This window comes from Dreissena polymorpha, chromosome 5, assembly GCF_020536995.1.
Source record: "Dreissena polymorpha isolate Duluth1 chromosome 5, UMN_Dpol_1.0, whole genome shotgun sequence".
NCBI lineage: Eukaryota > Metazoa > Mollusca > Bivalvia > Myida > Dreissenidae > Dreissena > Dreissena polymorpha.
In genome coordinates, this window is record NC_068359.1 from 112121361 (window position 1) to 112142366 (window position 21006).

At 34.8% G+C, this 21006-nt stretch overlaps 2 protein-coding genes across 3 annotated transcripts in view; both read left to right on the forward strand.

Moving 5' to 3' along the window:
* Positions 1-694: 694 nt before the first annotated feature.
* Positions 695-4654, forward strand: LOC127880934 (uncharacterized). The gene is made up of 3 exons (XM_052428453.1): positions 695-853; positions 2658-2788; positions 3237-4654. Exons 1-3 carry the CDS (start codon positions 829-831, stop codon positions 3516-3518), a joined length of 438 nt encoding a protein of 145 aa, XP_052284413.1. The 5' UTR covers positions 695-828; the 3' UTR covers positions 3519-4654.
* Positions 4655-8506: 3852 nt separating this feature from the next.
* LOC127880906 (copine-8-like) overlaps positions 8507-21006 on the forward strand; it is a 31048-nt gene continuing 18548 nt past the window's right edge. The window contains exons 1-11 of one of the 2 annotated variants that reach the window (XM_052428402.1): positions 8507-8594; positions 11710-11750; positions 13283-13329; positions 14219-14322; positions 14769-14808; positions 15274-15347; positions 16559-16590; positions 17434-17462; positions 18243-18346; positions 20035-20139; positions 20612-20653. In XM_052428402.1, the coding sequence (XP_052284362.1) occupies positions 8518-8594; positions 11710-11750; positions 13283-13329; positions 14219-14322; positions 14769-14808; positions 15274-15347; positions 16559-16590; positions 17434-17462; positions 18243-18346; positions 20035-20139; positions 20612-20653 (695 nt within the window). In that variant the 5' untranslated portion in view covers positions 8507-8517. Of the gene's footprint in view, positions 8595-8797; positions 9157-11709; positions 11751-13282; positions 13330-14218; positions 14323-14768; positions 14809-15273; positions 15348-16558; positions 16591-17433; positions 17463-18242; positions 18347-20034; positions 20140-20611; positions 20654-21006 lie in introns of those variants that run through there. The other variant, XM_052428403.1, reaches the window with a different exon arrangement.

Here is a 21006-nt window from a genome sequence, read left to right on the forward strand (position 1 = left end):
AAAAAAGATCATAAAGCAAAAGTTTCGTTAAACAGAAAAATATGCTTACAAATACTAAATAATTAACTTTAAATTGATCCATAAAATCAATCAAATCACAAAGCATTTAAAAACTTCAGCGTGTCGAACCGTGGTCTTTATTTCATGTATTAATTATTTATTTTTTTCGGCAGGGGGGGGGGGGGGTACAACGTATCCGCCAACACTTACACCGCCTTTGGTTACCGTACTCGCTTCGTCTGAGTGACGACTGGTTACTGGTTGTCGGCATAGGAACTACTGAAAAGTAACCCGGGTACGGTTAAGTATACTACAAGTACCTTGGGCTAAGGAAAATATACTTAAAAGTACCGCAGAGTATGGCCGGATGACTATAAGCGTATTTTCCATACCCGGTGAACAGTGCAGTTTACTTATGAGTACCCGATTTACTTTTAAGTAGTACATTAGTCAACAACAAAAAATGATTTCTGATAACACACTGAACGTGTTAATATTTTAGCATGTTTCGCACTGGCAGAATAATTTGCCTCTAAATATAAGAATATTAATCGCTAAATTACTAAACAACACCTTTGTTTATATTTTCTATGTTTATTTATTTTCTTAAATCCCGTGTTATTTCTGTCAGTTTCTTTATAAATTCGATGTATTTCTTTTACATACAGATGGTATGAACGGCCTTTCATACATCAAGAGAACTACTTTCTTTATATTTAGTTCCCTGTATTTGTAATGCTACTACATATTCTTCAGTACAATGTATTGATCGATATTTTATGATTCAATCGATATCGGAAAGCATGTAAATAAAAACATGTCAACAAAATGACAAGTGGGAATGATCAAACAGGTAAGATTGAAGCTTTTCTGCTTTTACTCATAATAAAATTTAAATCAGTCTGATACATATTGATAACTATAGTAATATGATAGTTGATAAAGTATGCTTGATGTCTAATCATGTTTATTTATATAGGCATTTGCAAGTGTTCCTGAGTGCGATCATTTGTAAACTCAATTCTTGATTAAAAAGGTTCTACAAGTCAATTTAATAGACTCTCTCCTTCTTTATGATTGAAATATAACGTTGTTATGCAAGGGGTAACTGCATTCATACTAGCGGGCATATGGTTTTGCGTGTAAAACTCGTATATAAAGTATTCACATCTTTTACATATACAATGCATTTATTATCCCCCGCCACCGGTGGAGAGATATTGATTTGGCGTTGTCCGTCCGTTCGTCCGTCCGTCCATCCGTCTTTCCGTCCGTCCGGAGCCATATCTTGGAAGTACTTTGGCGGATTTCATTGAAACTTGGTATGAGTATATATATGGATAAGAGGATGATGCACGCCAAATGGCATTGTTTGTTAATTACGGAGTTTTGGCCCTTTGTATCTTGAAAAAAATGCGTTTTTGAGTGTCAGATATAACACTTTTGTGTCAAGAAGCATATTGGCGGTGGATATCAATTCAACGAATGTGCTTGTTTATATATTGATTAATGTCGTATCAATAAATTGTAACATACTTGTGTCAAGTTAAGCATTAAAGTTGAATACATGTATTGAAATGTATCGTTAGTAATCAAATACATATTTAACATTTGTAATTAATTGTATGAAATCATTTACGTTTTATTTATTTGCTATTGATTTCATTTGACAGGGTACACGTGTCATACAGAGGTTAATGTGTTAAAATCATAATTCGATAGGCTTTTTATGCCTCGCCATGATAATTTTAATGGCTAAAGGGCATATGGTGTTACTCTTATCCATGTGTGTTTGCATGTATGTCGGGAGGGGGGGGGGGGGTTAGTATCATTTAAGCGCGGGGGTGTCAGGCTTATAATTTTGTCGCGCAATATGGGATTTGCAAAATAAATTGCATTATTTAGAGGTCGTTGTTACGGTGGACATGTGGAGTTTTGTTATTATTATTCCTTATTAGGCAATAGTAAACGCGCGTGTTCGTGTGCGGTAAATAATTTGTTCGTGCATATTGAGATTTCAAAATAAATTGACGCACATGATCATAATATCCAGACGACATGCCGCGCAAAAAAATATGTCGGTCGCTTCAAGGGCCATGACACAGTGAGTGGCGGCTTAAACGTTTCACTTATTCCTCTTATGGATAAAGGGAAAGTACATATTTGTGTCTGGTCCGTAACGTTCGCTAGCTCGAATTATGAGATTTTAAAGTAAATTGCAAAAATGGTAACCATAAAAAGACGACTTGTTTCTTCAATAATCATGTAACTTGGATACTTGAATGAATAGCACATTTCAAATATGTAAATGGAAAAAGTAAATAGTTGCGTTTTTCCCATTATGGGATTTCGAAATATTGTGGCAATCATAGCAAGACAATTAAAGTGACATGTGCAAAACAATGTCAGACACTTCAAGGGAACGTATAAAAATGCAAGAGAAAATTTAAGTTTGGAATATGAAACGATAGACAATTCATGCACGGTTATTTTGACCAGCAATTTAGTAAGGCTGCTTTTGATGTGGTAAAATTCGTGAGATTTCGTTGCCCATATCTAATGAAGCTGAACGTTTTCGACATAAGTTTTACGTGTACAGTCGTTGTAATTTTCGCAACATAGAAATACCTGCACGTTTTTTATGTTCTCGTGTTTAGTGGACACTGCATACGCCGCGACCTTGCAGCAACTGATGAAGGACTGTCTGCCACCTATCTTGGTAGAGATCGTGGAGAGAAGACCCTCGGATCCCATACAGTATCTAGCAACCAGTCTCTATCAGTATCGGGTAGATATAAGTGTCCCATACAATATTTAGAAACCAGTATACACCAATATAGGGTTAATACTGTCGTTCCACTCATATATTAATATATCTGGTTTAGGCTAACCATTACTACGTCATCGCTTCAAGATTGAAAAATGCAAAAAGATACAATACATAATGGTGGATATCTTAATTATTCTATTTCAATCAACCATTAAGAATCAAGCAAGTAAAATCTTTGTCCATAAGTGCATGCGCTTGAAGTAAAAAGTTCCGACATTTTCAATATGAGATCGAAGATCGTCCCATGCACAATCATTTCGTATATAAAAAGTTTAATTGTTTGTTGCAACACTAAAATGTTAAAGTTATGTGCTTTATTTAATTTTGGACAAGCGGTTCATTTTAAAAGAACAGGTTCTTATTTTATGTCACAATTGAAATGCATAGTCTTCAATATATTTTACAGAAAAGGAACGATGTTGTCGTAAAGACGTCCCACGTGGTGAACGCAGAACATGCACAAGGTCGCACGAACGGACACACAGATGGACACACGGACGGACACACTCATGAGCGGTCCCATTTTACTTCTTTCATACACTCGGATTCGAATGGAGTTTCGGAAGATCCAATATATGACCACAAGAATTCCAGTCACGCGAACTTTACTCAAGACTATATCCACATTGAACGTGTTCTCGCTATGACTTCACTCGGCGATATTTTTGACGATGATGATGTCACGTGACTGACGCATGCACATTTTTAGCGCCAGACTCGTATACGAAATATGTGAACCGCGCAAAATGAGTACTCTGAACAATATCTATCATATGCCATAATGTCTCAGAACGGAAGAAAAATGAGATTGTGAACAAAACAACGGACAACGAGCGCAAACATCTCACAGAACTGAGAATGTTTGTCTTGGAGACATTGTGACTGACATATCGAGAATATGACGCAATCATTTTCAAATATGCTGCCCTAGCTATGACATCAGTTTATTTATCAATCCTGTAATATTACGAGAGTATACATATTAGGGAATACATACCTGTGACCAAATGCCACATCTTAGCAGCAATCTGCTGTACTACATTTAGTTCATTCATGTTTGATGATTAGAACCGGGGATATTTTGTCTTATGTGTACATTCATAATGAGTTTTCCGAGAAAAGTGAGGGTTACGGCAAACATGTTGTTTGCTGAATTCGTCGTTTGGAGTCTTTGTAACATTTGCGTTCTTGTGTTACATTTGCAGCGAATTCCAATTTTAAACAGTCTAATTTTATTCCAAAAAAACGACAAATGATTGAAAATATAAGTGGACTGTACAATGATGTATCACTTTCGCGCATGAGCACTTCGTGATTTGTAGCACACAACTTGAACCTTGTAAGAAACATGTATTTTGATCTGAAGGGAAACACTTATTGTTGGTTGTTGTTTTACACGTGCATATTACATCAGATAGATCGCACATACAGAAAAGATACGACTCTAAACCATATGTCATTAATTTACCCAATCAGGCAGAAAAAAATCCAATATATTTCATGAATTTCAATTAAAGAAGGCCGACTTTATTAGCTTAACGAAAGAGGATACACTTTTTTTTACAATTTATTAACATATAAAGTCCCGGTATTCGCGTTTATTTGGTCTGTGCTATATTTAAATTAATGACCAGTTTTGACAAATGACACGTTAAAGTAAGCTTTTTGTTCGTGCATGTTTTTGATCGATACAAACACCGTGAAAGCCTAACGTACAAAAAGTATTTCGTCAGTTGAAGTAACGACAACTTTACGCTATTCATACGTGTAAGGCTCAAAGTTAATATTATACAAAATAAATTGTGAATAAAAGGGTTTTACTTAGTGCTTTGTTAGTTTCCCTTCAGCCCTATATTAGTCAGAAATTATTTTCGGAAACGATAAATATAGACGCTGCATAGACTTATGACGAATATTTGTCAAAAAATCCTTTGACGGCGAGAAAGAATTCGTCGTTTTTCTTTTGTACGTCAATGGTCTTCAAGCTATTCTTCTTTAAATGTGTACCTAGCCGTGTTCAGTTATATTTATTTCCAGTCTGGATAGTGTGCAGGTAAGCTAAATGTGTTTATCTTATTTCAAGCAGTGTGATTGGCGGTTGAACGAGAGCGGTGCACGAGAGCGTCTTCATTTTGAAAAAAAATCCCACGACGGGAAATTACGAATTAAAACTGACCATAGATTGTCTTTAAGTTTTTCGGATGATGTCTTGTGGCATTAATGTAACCGTCGTCAAGAGCTAGTGTTCCAATGTCATGCAAACAAATACAGCCCCGATAGCTGATTGGTAACGTATGTCGTATATTTCTAGGCACAATATATGTAAAGTTACCTACATGTTCGTCATTGCCGATAATTAACTTTAATATTCTGGGAAATTGCATCTTCTGTCATTGTTAAGAAGTCTATCTTCTCTTACCACTGACCTTTTTTAATAGACAATCTTGTAGGAAACTCGTGTCTAAGGAAATAATGTAGCAATATGCCTTTAGAGACTGGAATTGATAGATTTTTATTAAATGTGACGTATATGTTTACTATTGTGTCTCATTAAATGTTACTTATATGTTTACTTTTATGTCTCATTAAATGTGACTTGTGTGTTTACTATTGTGTCTTATTTAATGTGACGTATATGTTTACTATTTTGTCTCATTATATGTGACGTATATGTTTACTATTTTGTCTCATTATATGTGATGTATATGTTTACTATTTTGTCTCATTATATGTGACGTATATGTTTACTATTTTGTCTCATTAAACGTAATGTATATGTTTACTATTTTGTCTCATTATATGTGACGTATATGTTTACTATTTCGTCTCATTATATGTGATGTATATGTTTATTATTTTGTCTCAATAAATGTGACGTATATGTACACTATTGTGTCTTATTAAATGTGACGTATATGTTTACTACTGTATATCCTTAAACGTTACTGATGTTTTCTAGTATGTATGCATCCCAACATAACTGACGAATACTGTTTGCATGTTATTAATTGCGGCTCACAGTTAATTCGGTTACTTGTTTTATTGTTAAAAACGAACAAAATCGGTCACTCAAGGAAAAAAATACGTAAACGTTTACTTTCGCATAATATTTTAATTAACTGTCCCGAATTAAGTCAACCAAATTAATTTATTTATTCTAGTAACCAATAGTACAGTATTACTTTATTACGCTTACATAATATTTATGTAATATTTTATTCGTGATTATCCCGCGCTAAAGGCGGAGGGATATTGTTATGGCGTTGTCCGTCCGTCCGTCTTTCTGCCTGTCCGTCTGCCCAGTGGGCATCCAACGTTGCTGCAACGTTGTATTTAGGTTGCATTCGAACGTTGCAGTTTGGTTGTACCAATGGTCTAAAAGAAAGTTTTCCCGACGTTTTTTCCAAACGTTGCTGCAACGTGGTATTTAGGTCGCATTAAAACGCAGTATTTTTAAATTCTATTTTTTTTAAATAATATAAAATTAAAAAACTAAATTATTTACTGCTCTTCCGATTAGTATCGGCAGGTTATATGGACATTTTCGAGTTCGTTACTTAGAAAGAACCATTATTTGATGTCTATAGAGGAGTCAATGAAACGCTCCCACTACACCACGGCGACAATTGAAAGTTTCAGACAAAATGTTGATTATTTATTTTTTGTTGAAACTTTGAAATTAGATTCTACCATTTTAATGCACAACACAACTTAAACAAAATATTTTATCCGGCGATTTTGAGTTAAGGTTCATCTTTAGCATCTTTAAGTTTAAGCAACTGATCTGTAAAATTTAAAAAATTGAATTTCTAAAATTTACAATAAATCATATTTTCATTGATGCTATGCATGAACTGTATTATTATAAAGTACGATTCCTACTCGGGGACCGTTTTATTATCTCCTCTTTAGACGCCAAGTACTGGTTCTTTATAGGAAACGGACTCGACAGTGTGCATATCTGCCGATAATACTCGAAAGAGCGGTTGGCAGTAAATATTTTGTTTATTTTTTTTTTTTTTATTATTTAAAAAAAAAGAATTAAAAAATACTACGTTTGAATGCAACCTAAATACAACCTTGCAGCAACGTTTGGAAAAAAACGTCGGGAAAACTTTCATATACACAATTGTGACAACCAAACTGCAACGTTTGAATGCAACCTAAATACAACGTTGCAGCAACGTTGGAAAAAAACGTCGGGGAAACTTTCATATACACCATTGTGACAACCAAACTGCAAAGTTTGAATGGAACCTAAATACAACGTTGCAGCAACGTTGGAAAAAAACGTCGGGAAAACTTTCATATACACCATTGTGACAACCAAATTAACTGGTTCCCCGTTGAATATAACCGTTGACTATAAAATACAGGCTAATGTATCGGCGATTTTAATTGGATAACGCGAAGACCAATCGGAACGTTGTTTATTACTGTCGGGAATTCATGACGTTAACGTTTATCCGCTAACATGCACGCGACGTCATGTATACTATCGACGTCACTTTTCATGTTGTATATTAAACAACTTCGTATGAACGTCTAATAAAATGTCGAAACTAACGCAACTGTTTTCGTATTTCGCAGTTTTTTAAAACCATACGATCATCATACGCAATAATAACGAGCTTTTATTCTTACCTGTCAGCTGGCAAAAAGTTCGGGAAATGTTTTGTTTCCGGTTTGGAGATGGTACACGGATTACTTCCCCTGAACCTCGTATAATCTCGCGATATATTAACCGGTCCAAATTTGGACCGGTAAAATTAGCCTGTACCGATCCCTATATAGAGAGTAACGATAGATAAGGGGAGGTAACCAATCTAACAACCAAACTGCAACGTTTGATGAAACGTCCGGGTAATGTTTTGTATGCAACGTTGTTGCAACGTTCGGTAATGGTTGCCGACGTTGCGACCTAAATATTACGTTGCCACAACGTTGCATACAAAACATTACCCGGACGTGTAATGTTTTGTATGCAACGTTGTGGCAACGTTCGGTAATGGTTGCCGGCCTTGCGACCTAAATATTATGTTGCAGCAACGTTCGCACAACGTTTGATGCCCACTGGGTGGAGCCATATCTTGGAAGTGCTTTGGCGGATTTCATTGAAACTTGGTATGAGTATATGTATGGATAATAGGATGATGCAAGCCTAATGGCATTGTACACCATCTGTTAATAACGGAATTATGGCCCTTTGTTTGTTGAAAAATGCTTGTGTGTGTGTCCGGAGCCATATCTTGGAAGTGCTTTGGCGGATTTCATTGAAACTTGGTATGAGTGTCCAAGAGCATATTGGCGGGGGATATAAACTCAACGAATTTGCTTGTTTTTACCTGAAACGGTTATCATATGTTTGGCTTTGATTCATATTCGTTTTATATACTGTAAAATCTGGACAAAAAAATGCCCGACAAAAGTGCGATCATTGTTTTCAAAAGTCTGACATCAGTCCACTCAATATTTTAAAACCTGGACATTGCGTCTTTTCCACTTAAATGCATACAACATGGCCCTTTAATTTAACGACTCACACCTCAAGCAATTCATCCACGTCCAAACGCGATTGATCTAACTAGATCTACCTATCAACAAATACGATATAAATATTAATGTTCATGGTTGTTTCTTTGGAACGGTGAGGTGTCAACGTCGTGTTTACTATAACCAAAACAACAATGGCGGACCAGGTTATATTTCAGCCAGGAACTGGCGTCGCGCCAGCCACTCTGGTCGAGTTGACAGTCGGTGCCAGGTATATAAATAGATTATGGTTCACTTAATGTTTACATGCAATAGTTTGCTGAACTATATTTCCGTGTTCAGTAATAATCGCAATTGTGTTGACCTAAAAACAACACCAAACTCCAAAGAACATTCATTTTATTGAAATAATTATTGCGCAATACTTGTTTACTACTTATTTTACATTATGTGTTGTGAGTCACATCAGCCCGCAGATTTTATGAAAGGCAAAAATAATAAATAACAACAACCAACTGCTTTGACTAAAACTATTTTGCAATGGGGTATTACCTGGACACTTTCTGTTGCAATATCAATGCATGCAAGTTTAGAAATATGTAACCACATTTACAAAAGATAGGATTTTCATGAACTCATAAGGCTGAATCACCATTGTTGTTGCGAAAGTTTGACCTACATGACACAATCGGTTTGAGGTTTTATAGTTACTTCATAAATAGTGAAGCCAGTAAAGCATATAGAACAATTCCCTTGTTAGTGGCTATGGACGGATTTGTACCAGGGACTGGATTTAACCCCCAGTGTTTGGTTGAGCTGTCAACGTGCTGCAGGTTTGTACAGTTACTTTAGGATTTTAGCAAATGATTATTTTGATTTCTGTGAGCTCAAACATGACTATTAGCTTATTCAGATACAGTCTAACCTGACCTATGTGTGATCACTCGGTTAAAGTGGTCAGTCTTGTTTCCCCTTGATGAAAATTGGTCCTTATTACACCAGTATAAAACTCATCAGCTGTATGGGGCCAGCAGCCTGTATCTTTCACAGGGATTTTTTTTTTCAACCTGTTTAGTGGTCACAAAGTAGTTCTTCTTGAATGCTCTGATTTTTTATGAGTACATACGTACAGCTCAGGGTCAATAGCTGGGAGTTGTATTATTGCAACTAGTCACAAAGAAGTCATTTTGAGGTGCAGGAAGGCATTTATGGAAATAATAAAAAAAGTGAAAAGATAGAATTAAAATGTGACTTTCCTGGGGTTTAAATGCATGACCTGTTGAAGTAAGAGCCAACATGCTACCACTACACCAATCAGACTTGTAGTTTTGATGTAAAGCTTATGCTTAATTATTTTGTTCAAATTTGATTGTTGATAATGTATCCCATTGTTGGGTTATACATGCGTTAACTAGTGAATTGACCTACTTCACTTGTTTAACATATTGACTGAGTTAGTTTCAATTGTCCAATAAAAACAAGATTTTGTAGGTGAAATGGCTACACATGTCTTGATTATTACATCATACAGTATACAAATTTGATTATTGTTGCTATGGTTGCCATGGAAATAACTATATACCAGTAACTCAAGTTTTTCAGTTTAATATTTCTTTATAACACTTAAAATAGTCAGTTTCACTTTTAAGTCATGTCACGTTCATCCTTACACTAGGTAAAATCTTTAAAATAGAAACACATTATTTCCACTCTAGAGGCTACAGTAATTGCTCAATGTTGATTAAACTTGATCAGAATGTTTCTCTTGACATTATCAAGGCCAAGTTTGAATACGGGTCACACATGTCTATAAACTAGGTCACTGGATCAAATCTAAAAATACACTTATTACCATGTTTGAGGCCTCATTTGTGACTAGATGAAACTTTGTTGGAGTGTTTATCAGGGCAATATGAAAGCCATGTTTGAATCTGAGGCCAGTGGGGTAAACAAGGAGATCATGAACAGTTTGGTGTCTGTAAACTCAGTTGAGAGCTTAAAGGCAATCATAGCCCTTTTGTTTTGCTTTTGGCATTTCTTTGCATGAGAATGATACTATCAGCTTACCAGCCATCTAAAAAACATTCAAATTCCTTAACCATCCACATATTAGTTGGTCACTTAGAGCGATGGCTTCTTAACACAGATTAGACTGCTAGTAAAAATGTATGGTAAAAAGCCAGGTTGGCCATACATTACGAAATGCAAATGTTGAAGACTGTAATCGTTAAACTAGAAATTGCGCTACAGAAGCAGACATGTATCCCCACGCCGCATGTTTGATCCAGGGGGCACCCCAGGGTTGGTAATGGGGCCATGTATAGTTGAGATTGACTGTATTGTCATAAGAGATGTTCAGTATCAATTGGAAGTGAATCGGTGTAGAAATGAAGAAGCTTATGTAAAATAACATGAAACAAGAGATGTGTTTGTCAGAATTACAATGCCCCTCCTGCGTCGCTTTGATTTATTTAAAAAAAAAATCATTTGGCAGGTTCATTACTTACCTCCCTTTAAAGCTTATTACTTCCCTTGGATTTGTTTTTTTTGACCTTTGACCTTGAAGGATGACCTTGACCTTTCACCACTCAAAATGTGCAGCTCCATGAGATACACGTGCATGCCAAATATTAAGTTGCTATCTTCAATATTGCAAAAGTTATGGCCAATGCACCATACCTGGGGCATAAAAATGAGTGAAAATCTCTGACCCGGCCCCACCCCAACCCCCAGTACTTTTGACCCAGGGGTCAGATCAAAATTCCAAATAGTGCAGGGTCGCACATCTGCTTATTGCTACCATGTGTGTAAGTTTCAAGGTTCTTGTCCTTATAGAGTAGGAGGAGATAGTGGCCAGGATGGACAGACGGACGGACAGACGGCAGAGATAACAACAATATCCCAACGCTTTTCAAAAAGCTTGGGGATAAAAAAAGGCATTTAGATGTCACATGTTTGTCAGATGCATAAACACTCTAAGATACTTGGAAACCAATAGAAATAGGTGTTCAAACAAAAAGGCCACAAGGTAACTTGAATTTTGATAAACATTGAGATTCACTTCAAAACACATTTGTCACAATCTTAAATTCTCTTTACTGCAATACGGATACATTTTGTCCTCAGCTGAATCATGCTACAAAAGCCCCAAAAAACAATAACAAACTTCGTGTAATCTACATTGTAAGTTGCATTTATCTGTGCATATTTATTTGTGGTTCTGAATTATTTTCTGTGCAACATTAACACTAAATTTGTTTGAATTTAAGACATTGAACATTGATTCAGATTTTTAATTAAAAAATGTGTAAATGGTAACAGTAGATAGAATAAAATGTTTTATAATTATAATGAAATAACAAATTACCATTCTTTTACAATTTCAGGAATTTGATAGATGCTGATGTGTTCTCCAAATCAGATCCGAGTAAGTGATTAAGTCCTTATAATGACAGAGTGGTCAACTCTAAGTCCCTGATAAATGTAGATGCTTTTATCACATTATGCTATACTGTTTTAGCCTACCTAAGCACAAGGTGCTCATGGTTAGCTTTTGTGATCGCCTTTTGTCTGTTGTCCATAGTGAGTCATCAACATTTACCCTGAAAACACTCTACAGTCACATGTATTGTCCAATCTTCATTAAAATTGGTTTGGTCAGAACATTTGTCTTAATAATATCTTGACAGACTTTGAAACTGGGTAACTTGAGGTCAAAAACAAGGTCACTAGGTCAAATTTAAGAAAAAGCTTGTTAACATACCGGCTGATGTCGCATTTGTAGTATATGCATTAAACTTGGTCTGAACAGTTGTTCTAATGACATCTCAGCTAAGTCCAGTTCCAGTCTGTTGAAAAACATGGCCACTCAGAGGCAGTGAAGTTTTCCTCATAATAAAACTAAATAAAAGTCACATTTTTGCCAAATCTTAATGACATTTTCTGAGAATGATAATTTATTCTAAACATATCTGGATTGAGTTTCAGAATGGTTCAGGTCTGTTGAAAATTATGGCTGCCACTGAATGTGTTACATGTAGTAAAGCTTGTAATTTTGATTAAAGTGCAACCTTTTAGCACATGTTGAAGTTTTTTCTTATCAAAGATAATTGCAACTATTAAAGATATGTGTACTATTATAGTGTGATGTTGAAGTTGTTTTTGAAAATGATGATGATTCTCCTGAATGAGGATGATGATACTGGTGATTGACTAAGAAACATAAACATTCACCAAAATGTCTAATGGTATTAAATGACAGGGTTCCCAGCCAACCTGGAAATCTGGGAAAACCTGGAAATAGACTTTTACTTTTTCCAGTCAGGTAAAAGTCAGGGAATTTGGGAAAAGTTCCTGAAATCTGGGAAAAATCAGGGAATTATGTTTGGTCAGACTTTCCTGACTTTCAAAACAAACATTAAATGAAAATAAATGAAAAGACGAGGAAAGGATGGCTGTGAGTGAAGAAAGGAGGCCATGGCTATAAAATTACATAAATATAATACATGTTATTGTCTGCAACTGCTTTTTTTTAAGAAGGTCTAAAACAAGAAATAGGACGAAATTATGATACTGGAATTTTTATTTTCCATCAGGGAAAAATCAGGGAATTTTGTTCATACAAAAAGCTGGGAACCCTGAATGATTCAAAAAAAATAATTCAATTACTTCAGATTATAATATTTATTTTTCTGAAAGTGATACACACAGAAAAAAAGACAAAAAAATGACAAAGAAGGATCAAGGTATGTATAAGTTTGTTTAAAACGTTGACCTGCATTAAAATCTTGCAGTCCTGTGCTAGGGCCTTCTTCAGTGATACAATGTTTCCTTTCCTAAATTGAGAAGCACTTGTTGAATGGGTTAGTTCATGGTCTGTATGCTTATAATCTACATGTACATATATAAGATGTTTATCTTGTATTTTGTATAAATAATGTTCATCCATTTGTCCTTCAGTGGTGGTTCTCTTCGTCTTTGATGACAGGAGCAGAACATGGAGAGAGGTAGGAGAGAAACTTTCCATAATTAAGAAATCTTCCATAACTTGTCAATGTACCATTATTGGCCAATGTCCCATAATTGGGCAGTGTACCTTAATTTGGAAATATTCCATAATTTTGAAGTTAACCATTATTGTCCCCTACCGGTTTCACCGGAGGGGACTTATGGTTTGCGCTCTGTGTGTCCGTCAGTCAGTCAGTAAGTTTGTCACACTTTTCTGGATCCTGCGATAACTTTTAAAGTTCTTAATATTTTTTCATGAAACTTGAAACATGAATAGATGGCAATATGGACATTATGCATGTCATTTCATTTTGTTCCTTCGTAAAAAACTCTGGTTGCTATGGCAACAAATATATATAAAAAAATCTGACTATGGTGGAATTTCTTACAATGGTGGAGCCGGTAGGGGACATAATATTGCTTGGCAATAGTCTTGTTTTGCTATCACCATAATTTTGCAACTTTCCATGATTTTCAAATTATTTACTATTTCACAACTCACCATAATTTTGCAATTTATCATTTATTTTGCAATTTACCATTAATTAACATTATTTTTGGACTTACCATATATTTCGTATATATTTCTTAAATTGTTTGTATTTGATTTGATCTTTTACCCATGTAATGATCACATAAGGTACATTTCTTGCAATATGCTATGATATATTAAACTAGAATTTTTGGTGAGTCCTATATGGGTTTTGTGTTTTTGATCCTGTGTGCAGAAAATATATGATATTGTGCAACTGTGTTTAACAAAAATTATTTAGAACTTACCAGCATTGGCAGATTTTTTCAAAATATCTGCATGATGTTTCTATTTAATAACCTTAAGTTTTATAGAAAATTGATGTGAATTTGACATAAATCTAGTTTTTTTTACAGTTTGGACGTACAGAGGTCATCTGGAACAACCTGAATCCGGACTTTGTGAAGAAATTTGTTATGCAGTACTACTTCGAGCAGAGCCAGAAACTGAAGTTTGAAGTGTAAGTGAAGATCCTGCAAGCATCAGTTGCAGAGGCTTGCCATTTTTTGATGCAGATTACAAAATCGAATATAATGGTCAAGAATGTATATCATGAAATAAAACAGATAGATGCATATTTTTTTCTGACTCACAAAAATGATATAAACGAGAGCTGAAGGAAACATGCTTAATCCTAAAAATTGTGAGGGGATTTCGGTAACATTTTATGTGTGAAATGTACACGCAAACCTCCTAAGGAGGTGCACCAAAACTCTTAACTTGAAAACATCTCTAACGAAGTTAAGACCTGTTTGTTAAACTATATTGAAAAAATGGAGGCCATGTGCTGAAAGAAGAAAATTACATCACTAAATTGGTATTTTAAGATTTTCTGGCCAGTTCCAACTACATTTACTTGGAAAAAATAAGGTTTCAATGTAGTTAATTGTTCTTGGCTATTTTAAGGTATGATGTGGATTCTACCTCAGCTGACCTCAGCAAGCATGTGAGTACATATTTACCTTTGAGCAAAAATGGGCATCATTCTGTCTTATAAAAATATTTAATATGATTTTTTTCCCGCCTTGTATCTTTAAAAAAAAATTCTATGATCACTAGTGAACAAAAATCAATAAGTTACAGAGAACAAACAAATTTTATATTTTTTTTTTAATCCCTTTTCCACTGCTTATTTATATTTGAAAATAGTTAAACTCCAGAATTGTTTAGGAAACATTATGTCATGACTTCAAAAATCTACGTCATTTCACAATGAAACTTATTAAAATATTTCAATGCTATTTTTCACTGTTTGAAAGAGTAAATAATTTTTTTTTTATCACTGATCATTTCTTATAAAACATAGAAAAGCGTGAAAGAAAAAAGAAATCTTAACACAGTTTCAGTATTTCACCCTTGAATTGATTGTGCAGTTGTAACGAATTGTGACTGATTCTGTCCTATGTTGTAGGACTTTCTTGGAAGAATAGAGTGCTCATTGGGAGAAATCGTGTCCTCTGGCACTCACCTTAAGCGACGTCTGACGTATGTTTGAATCCAGGATTTTATTCTGAAACTAAATAAATTTACAAACTTTTGTGGTTGGACTTAGGCTCCATAAATATTTGTTTCTGCTTTATCTTATTAACATGCTTTTATAGATCTTAATATATCTTCTTATCAGTCTATTATTATACCCCTCGTTACTTAGCAAAGGGGGTATAATGGAATCAAATTGATGTCTGTCTGTTTGTTTGTACTTCCGTCCGTCCCTCTGTGGGTACGTCCTTAGAAATCAATTTGTGTGCAAATGTTCTCCTGCACTTTTCAACATTCAACAATAAAACTTGAATTTAAACTCTCTTGAAGTCACATTTTTTAACCAATCATCATGAAATTCACTGATAACATTTTTAAAAAACGTGTTTGTATGATGTCTTAAAAATTATTTTGTTCTTTCCAAAAATATTGTTTGAGACTGGTTTTGTTCTTTTGAAAAATATGGTTGCCAAGGGTTGGGAGAGTTTAACGTTTTTTAGTGTAAAGTTAAACACTACCTGCATAATCGAGTTTAGTTCCTTCAGGTTTTGGTTGAATACCTAAGGCAGTGTTTATTCTAGACTGTGCAATTGCGTTATTCGCTCTGTTTTTTCAACGATTGCGCACATTTTCACCATGTGTGCGAAAAAATATGCGTAATGAATATCGTTTTGTTTTTTTTACCTGCAAAATTTGCTTTGCTGATTTTGATGGAAACATTGGAAAGTCAAAGGGAATTAACTCTCTGATACTGGGGTTAATACAATCTAAAGAATGTTCCTTTAAAAGGACATGTGAGTTAACACAAATGAAATAAGGAATAAGTAAAAACATACATTTTGTATTTTCATTTTAGTCAAGTCAGTGCAATACTAGGGAAAGTTCTGTTACATTGAACTGCAGTTACCATAGTGTGTCACTGACCTGACTGTATGCAATAAGTTTTAAGATAAAACAATTAACATACAAACTAAAATGTATAAAAACATTATTTGATTATTGCCCCCCACCCCCTGTTTCTGGAAAAAAATGAATGGGAATTTCTCCCTACCTTCGATTTCTAGAATAGACACTGATTTAAAGGGCCTCTGGCCTTATTGCTTTTGACCTTCCTCTGTCAGGCATTTTCATGGGGACCTTGCTCACAAGCTTAATGTGCATGCATCTCATACCTGTGATTCTCCCATACATGATTGACATTTTGTTTCACATTTCAGAGGACCAAACATAAATAAAGGAGATATCATAGGTAAGCAAACAAAGTTTTAAAATAATTTACTGGTAATTCATTAGCTACTTTCATGAGAGAAAGGCCTTTACCATCTGTTAGTATTTTATGTAATGCAAGCCGATTGTCTTTACAATTCAGGATGTCAGGCCACAGACAAAATATGCCAGTTTTAATACAGCTTCTTGCTTCTAACTGTTAACAATTCATCAGTCTTCTTATGTTTAATAAAGTTTTTTCCAGTTATTCAGATGATGTTTTCACAGTGGATATGTTGTCAGTTGTCAGAATTATTAATAAATGATAGTCTTAGACTTAACAATTTGTAAATAAAATTGGAATTATTCTTAGTAAAAATTGTGCAATTCAGTTGTGAAAAATAATTGTTGTTAATTGATATTCTGTAAGTTTAAAGACACAATACCATGTCAGATTGAAAAAAAGTGCATTCTTCAAGTAAATTAAAAAAAACAACACTTTTTTTTAGTGTTAAGTGAAAGAATTGGTGGGTTGATTCACGACAGAAAAAATAGCCTTGTCAAAACTGTACATAGAAAGTTGAGACATCTGAAATATTAAGTCCTCAGAAGTAATGAGTCTTCCTTTGTGCACATTATGAATCTATAAGTAACATAATTATTTCGTTGTGATCAATACTATCATGTTTCTTTGGGATCAATACCTCCATTTCAGGGTTCCCTCTTGGCTTTAAAAAGTTGTCGCCACTTTATTTCGCAAAAATTCAAAAAGGAATCAATACACTGGGGCTACATTGGGGCGATAAAGTTCATGTCATTATTAGACAAACAAAAACTTAGAATTTTACATTATGTATAATAAATTGATTGATGTATAACCTTTCAGTTGGTGCAGAAGAACTAAGCAGTTGTAAGGTAGGTACATATGTATCTAAGATTGCAGGTTGGTATTGAGCCTACAGGATATGCTTAACTGAAACAGGGCCATTAGTAGTTAGAATAGATTTTAAATTAAATGAGTCACATTCTAAGAAAACTGGGGATAATGTATGTCCAGTATGTACTGTGCAGACTGCACAGGCTAATCAGGGACAACACTTTCCACCTTAATTGGATTTTTATTAAAGAGAGACTTCATTTTAACGAAAAATGTCATAAAAGCGGAAAGTGTCATCCCTGATAAGCCTGTGCAGTCTGCACAGGCTAATCTGGGACGACACTTTAAGCACATGCATTATGCCCTGTTTTCTCAGAACGTGTCTCAAATATTCTGTTTTTTTTTGTAAGATTGTTTTAGTAATTTGCTAAGAATAAATGGTCGACTTTGCTTAGCAGAATCGGTTATTATAAATTGTATGTAATTCATGTGTGAATATAGCTTACATAACAGTGACAATTAAGCATGTATTTAAAGAAAAAAACTGCTTTTCACGCAGCAATTATTTGTTAACACCTAAAGGCTGCATAAACTCAGTTGTTAAGTACAATGAAAGTACTACCATTACTGTTAAGATAACTGCGTTTGTTTGGCTTTGACTGTTAAGTCCTCATGTTTTTCTATGAGCTTGTATGAATGATTATCATTTTGTGCAATAGCTGTGGTCATTTTTTGAGACTTTTTCACAGTACATATTTATCAGTAACTTGTTTGTGCAGGTTTACAGCTTGTTTATGAACATTTGTTTGTGATCTTAGGAGCAAGTTGTGATGCAGTTCCGGGCTCACAAGCTTGACAAGAAAGATTTCTTCGGCAAGTCGGATCCCTTCCTGACATTTTACAGAGCCAATGAAGACAATACGTTAGTTCATTTCATTATTTACATCTTCTCCAGTACACGACATCAACATAATACACGTTTAAGAATATTTTTATTCACTGAAGATTTTATTCTTTAGATAGCAACTTAAAATAATTGTTAACACTTTTTAAATATTTTTTTTACAAACATGTTACAATCCTGTTTTAATGTGTGAACATCATACCTGATAGGCTTGTCATTATTCATTAAAGAAATTATGACATCAAACATGAAAAACATAGTTCTATTCTACAGGGCAATGTGGTTATGATATTATTAGTGTATGAAAACCTCTATCTCAACACAACGGCACAACATCCACTATGTTTTTAGGGGGCTGTTATATTAAATTAGCCATAACAATTTTCAGCACCTGGGCCGGTATTCATAAAGGTTTAGAGGGGAATATTAACTAAAAAAAATCCAAACGGAAAATTTCAGATTAAGTTTTCTTTGTGAAGTCCAACATTTTCTGCTTGCAAACCGAAACAATTCTTAACATTTTAGTAGCATTTACTTATTATGCCCCTCTTCGAAGAAGAAGGGGTATATAGTTTTGCTGGCTGTCTGTCTGTAGACTGTCGGTAGACCAGTCTGAATGTCGGTAGACCAGTTTGTTTCCGAACAATAACTCATCAACTAATTGACCAATTGGCTTGATACTTCACATGTGTATTTGAAATTGTATTGAAATTGGGGTAACAAGGTCAAAGGTAAAGGTCACTGATACACATTTAAAGTACAATCATTTCTGATCAATTACTTGTCAACTGATGCACTGATTTGCTTGATACTTCCCATGTGCATTGGCCTTGGGCAGTAGATGGCCTCTATTGAAATTGGGGTCACAAGGTCAAAGGTCAAGGTCATTGTTACACACTAAGTGTGAAATCATTTCCCATCAATAACTCGTCAACTGATTCACTGATTGGCTTGATACTTCACATGTGCATTGGTCTTGGACAGTTGATGACCCCTATTGAAATTGGGTCACTAGGTCAAAGGTCAAAGTCACTGTTATACACTAAGTGTGAAATCATTTCTGATCAATAACTCGTCAACTGATTCACCGATTTTCTTGATACTTCTCATGTGCAATGGCCTTGGGCAGTAGATGACCCTTATTGAAATTGGGGTCACTAGGTCAAAGGTCATGGTCACTGGCACAATAAGTGGGAAAAGCGTTTCTGATCAATAACTTGTCAACGAATGGACCGATTGGCTTGATACTTCCCATGCTCATTGGCCTTGAACAGTAGATGACCCCTATTAAAATTGGGGTCACTAGGTCAAAGGTCAAGGTCACTGTCACAAAACGCGTGAAAATTGTTTCTGATCAATAACTCATCAACACATAGACCCATTTGCTTGATACTTCACATATGCATTGGCCTTAAAATTCATGAACAAGACATTTTCATAGTTCCATAGACTTAGAGAACTGTGTAGATTGAAAGAATCTCCTAAGATTTTTCGTATGGAGCATGAATAATGTCTCTGGTCAACTTTTCATTTAAAATTCGTCTTTTAATTAGTTATCGCTATGTCTGACATTTTGCCTGATCTTTGCCAAACTATATTATTTTAAAGATTACTGAAAACATAATTTGGTCTTTCAAACAGCTGTTGTTCTGTTAGAATAATATTTTATTAAATGACCTTGCTTAATTTGCTTTTTTGTCTTGCAGTTTTACAGTAGTTCATCGTACAGAGGTCATTAAGAAGACTCTGAATCCCACCTGGAAACCAATGACGTTGTCAGTGCGATCTCTCTGTAATGGGGACTATGACAGGTGAGAAGGAATAGAATTTTGTTTAACCCTTTACAGCTAAGATACGCATTTTGGCACGTTTGTAGTCCCTTACAATATTAAAATAAAGTCAAGACTTTTCTTACTTGATTCAAGTTTTAAAGGCTTTATTTCCAACCCAAGATAGTGATGAGCAGCAAACAGCATAAAACCTGAACAGACTGTGAGTTACTTTTGTGCTGGTTGCATATGGCCATTTTCACTGTGCTTCTTAGTGGAAAAGGGTAAAGATCTGGATTGGGTGTCAATTACATCAAACCCATTTATATTATTTTTCAATGATATGTTTTAAAACAATATGTGAAGTGTCTTGTGTTTATTATGCATTATTGAGTTTAATAAAAGTTTTTATTAGTTATCACGTAATGAGGTCATATATTCCAACAATTTCCTTGGAAGGATTTTGGTGTGACTAAAATTGTAATTGACTAATAATTGCTGATGTTTATTTCAGGACAATGAAAATAGAATGCTATGACTGGGATGCAGATGGTGGGTAAGTTAATATTAAATAGTTAAGCGAACCAGACTGTCAATTTGTGTACGAATTTGGTCTCCATTTTTCAAACTGAAATTTACATAAGTGGGCAACGTTTAGGGATAGGGGAAAAATATAAACCTTTAAGCAGGGGCATGGTCCCCAAAATAAGCCCAAAAAATATCTGAGACATGTATACTTGGCAAAACATTTCAACACAAAGGTCCTGTTATGGGTGGAGTCTGCTTGGCAAAATTGAAAATATCCAATTGAAGTGCAGTACTTGCAGAAGACCAGAACTATCGACCTATCCGCCCCAAATATTTGCATTAGCACACAAAATTGACCTAATACTGTTGTGTACATTTAAT

What these genes read in the sequence shown, in the direction of transcription:
- LOC127880934 (XM_052428453.1), top strand. Translation starts at nt 829, where the DNA reads ATGACAAGTGGGAATGATCAAACAG. An exon ending in AAGTGGGAATGATCAAACAG is followed by an intron (nt 854 to 2,657) that starts GTAAGATTGAAG and finishes TCTCGTGTTTAG; the next exon opens with TGGACACTGCATACGCCGCG. An exon ending in CCAGTCTCTATCAGTATCGG is followed by an intron (nt 2,789 to 3,236) that starts GTAGATATAAGT and finishes TATATTTTACAG; the next exon opens with AAAAGGAACGATGTTGTCGT.